Genomic DNA, 2,500 nt, shown 5'->3' on the forward strand with positions numbered 1-2,500 from the left:
GCGGGGGTGTCCTCGCAGGCCGCTGACCGCCCCCGCGGTTACTGCGGAAAGGCCTCGCGCTGGCGGCGGCAGAAAGGGGCCAGCGCCTGGGTGAGGACGTGTCACCTGAGCGGTGCAGGAGTCAGGTGGCGGCCCAAGCTGGAAGGCGGGCGTTCCCAAGACCAAAGCACAGAACAGACCGGGGCTCTCGACAAACGCTAAAGGGGAGGAAGAGAAAAAGCTTTCAACTAAGAGATGGGTCGAGAACAAAGAGGACAGCCAGGAGGGAATCAGCAGCTGGCTTGGGATGCGGCGAGATGTGAGGAGACAAGCAGGGGGCTCCCCGCCCACCCGCCTTTGGGAGCAAGAACTTTGAACGGGAAAGGCTGGGACGGGAGGGGCAGGCCTGGAGCCCAGGGCTAGTAACCGGGAGTCAGACGGCGTGAGGCTGTCTCCGGGTCCAGGTACCGGGACCCCCACCCCCACCCCCACCCCCCGCGAGCAGGGGCCAGGCCTGGCACATGCCCCTCCGGCAAAGGTCCCAGTGAATCCAGGGATCTTGTGGCTGGGGCCCTGGAGCCTCTGTGAGTCCAGACGAACTGCGACAGGAAAGAGGGGGAGGGGTCAGAAGACCCAAACGGGGAACCTCTTGCCTGGATTTTCAGCAAGGGAAGAGGTAGACTGCGCTGCGGGGCGTGAGCAGCACACCCCAGGGGAGTCACTGCGTGGGTGGAAGAGCACGTGGGGGCCGCCAACAGCAAGGGCGAGTTCCAGGCGGCCGGTCAGGCTGCCCGAGGCCTCCTCGTTGCCCCCGCTGGCGTCTGATAGAGCCTGCCCAGCAGGGGAGGGCTCCCGGGGGGGGGGCGGCGGTGGGCTGTAGAGCCGCCCTGCCCAGACCGCAGCTGCTGCGGGAGGGGGCCCGAGGAGCCTCAGCGCAGTTTCCAGCCCTCCCCTTCTCCTTCCTTCCTTCCTTCCTTTTTTTTTTTTAATCAAGACCAGTTCATTATCCCACTAGTAGCTATGCAAGGCGGGGAAGGGAGGGGCGGGGGGGGGGCAGTGAATATGACAGAGAGAAACCCGGTCCGTGTAGCCCCAACCCCAGTGGCGCTCAAAGTGAAGCGTGCAGCAGGGTCCCCTAGGGTGCCTGCCCAAAATGCAGGTTCCTGAGCCTGAGCCAGAGAGGGAGAGATCCTGGAGCAGGGCCCCGGAATCTGCATTTGTGACACCTCCTCCTCTCGAGGTGATGCAGATGGCTCTGGAACCGTACAAACACCCAGAACCAGTCTAGACACAGGGAGTCTGCTGGGGTGGGAGGAGGCGCGGCTGTTTCTAACTAGCCGAGCTGCGCAGTGGGCTGGAAGCTGGGAGAACACTTGTAGGGGCCACAGCAGGGCTTCCTGCCGTGGGCCAGAGGCTGGATGCAGTGAGTGCCTTTTCCTCCAGCTTGGAGGTGCGGTGGGGTTGGGGAGGGGGTTCTTCAGAGTAGTGCTCCCCCGGGAGGACCCGCTTGCCCCACATTGTCCCCGTAAGACCTTCTGGTTAGGATCAGCCTCCTGTAGAGGTCAGAAAAGGGTCTGGCTGGGCTGCTGGCCCCTTGAGACTAAGAGCCCACCTACTCCCAGCTGGGGCCACTCCCCTCGCCACCCCGCACCCCTGCGGCAGCTAACCTCTCGCTTCTCCCTCCCCTCCCCTGTCCTCCCCACTCCTATCTCCCTATCTCCCTGTCCACTTGTCCTGGGTGTGGCCTCCCTTGTGCTTCTCTGGTCTCTCTCCTCCACCTGCTCTCTTTCTTGTCAGTAACCCTGGTCCCCAAGCCTTTGGGTCCAACCCTGTACCCACCCCCTCTACTCTATTCTGCACCCCCACTGTGGCCCCCTCCTCCCCATCTCAGGGGCTCACTCTCTCCAGATGCCCCTCTGGCTTCTTCCTTTTGCAGTTAATTTTCTCTTGGATTTGTGGAGGTTTTTCATTTTTTAAAACTTCAGCTGGGGGCCAGCATAAAGGATCTCCCATCCTCTCTCTGACCCCTGACCCCTGTTTTTGTTCCAGGCCACTAAACCATCTAAAGAGATGAGCGGGTCAAATGAGACCTCGAGCCCAGTCTCAGAAAAGCCCTCGGCTTCCAGAACCTCTATCCCTGTATTGACTTCCTTTGGGGCGAGGAATTCTTCCATCTCCTTCTAGAAGCCCCTTCCCACCTCCATTTCAGCCTGTTCCCCCTCCTGACCCCTGCCATTTCTCTTCCTGCTCTTCTTCCCTTCATCTCTACCCCACCCCCACCCTAGTCTCTGGCTTGCCACAGGTGTGGCCCTCCTCAGCTCTCTACACCCATCCCCTGTTGGTGTTTTTGGTTTTTTAAATTGATTCACTTTTAATTATCTTTTTTTTTTTAAAGCAGAACAGTAAAACTAAAAACCAAAACACCACCTTCTCTTGATTTCCTGTTCCAAAATGGCCCACCTCCTGTCATCCTCCCTCCCTTTTCTCTTTACCCACGCTTCCTCCCACGTCCATCCTAAAG

General features: G+C 59.8%; 1 protein-coding gene across 5 annotated transcripts in view; it reads left to right on the forward strand.

Annotated features, from left to right (window-relative positions):
• Window positions 1–2,500, forward strand: part of SRCIN1 (SRC kinase signaling inhibitor 1) — a 66,999-nt gene that overhangs the window by 61,569 nt on the left and 2,930 nt on the right. For all 5 annotated transcript variants that reach the window (XM_081805101.1, XM_081805102.1, XM_081805103.1 and 2 more), the window contains one exon: window positions 2,029–2,500. This exon is cut by the window's right edge and continues 2,930 nt beyond it. In XM_081805101.1, the coding sequence (XP_081661227.1) occupies window positions 2,029–2,163 (135 nt within the window). In that variant the 3' untranslated portion in view covers window positions 2,164–2,500. The remainder of the gene's footprint in view (window positions 1–2,028) is intronic.

The sequence above is a fragment of the Leptonychotes weddellii genome, chromosome 15, assembly GCF_054177405.1.
Source record: "Leptonychotes weddellii isolate Sample4059 chromosome 15, ASM5417740v2, whole genome shotgun sequence".
NCBI classification, from domain to species: Eukaryota; Metazoa; Chordata; class Mammalia; order Carnivora; family Phocidae; genus Leptonychotes; species Leptonychotes weddellii.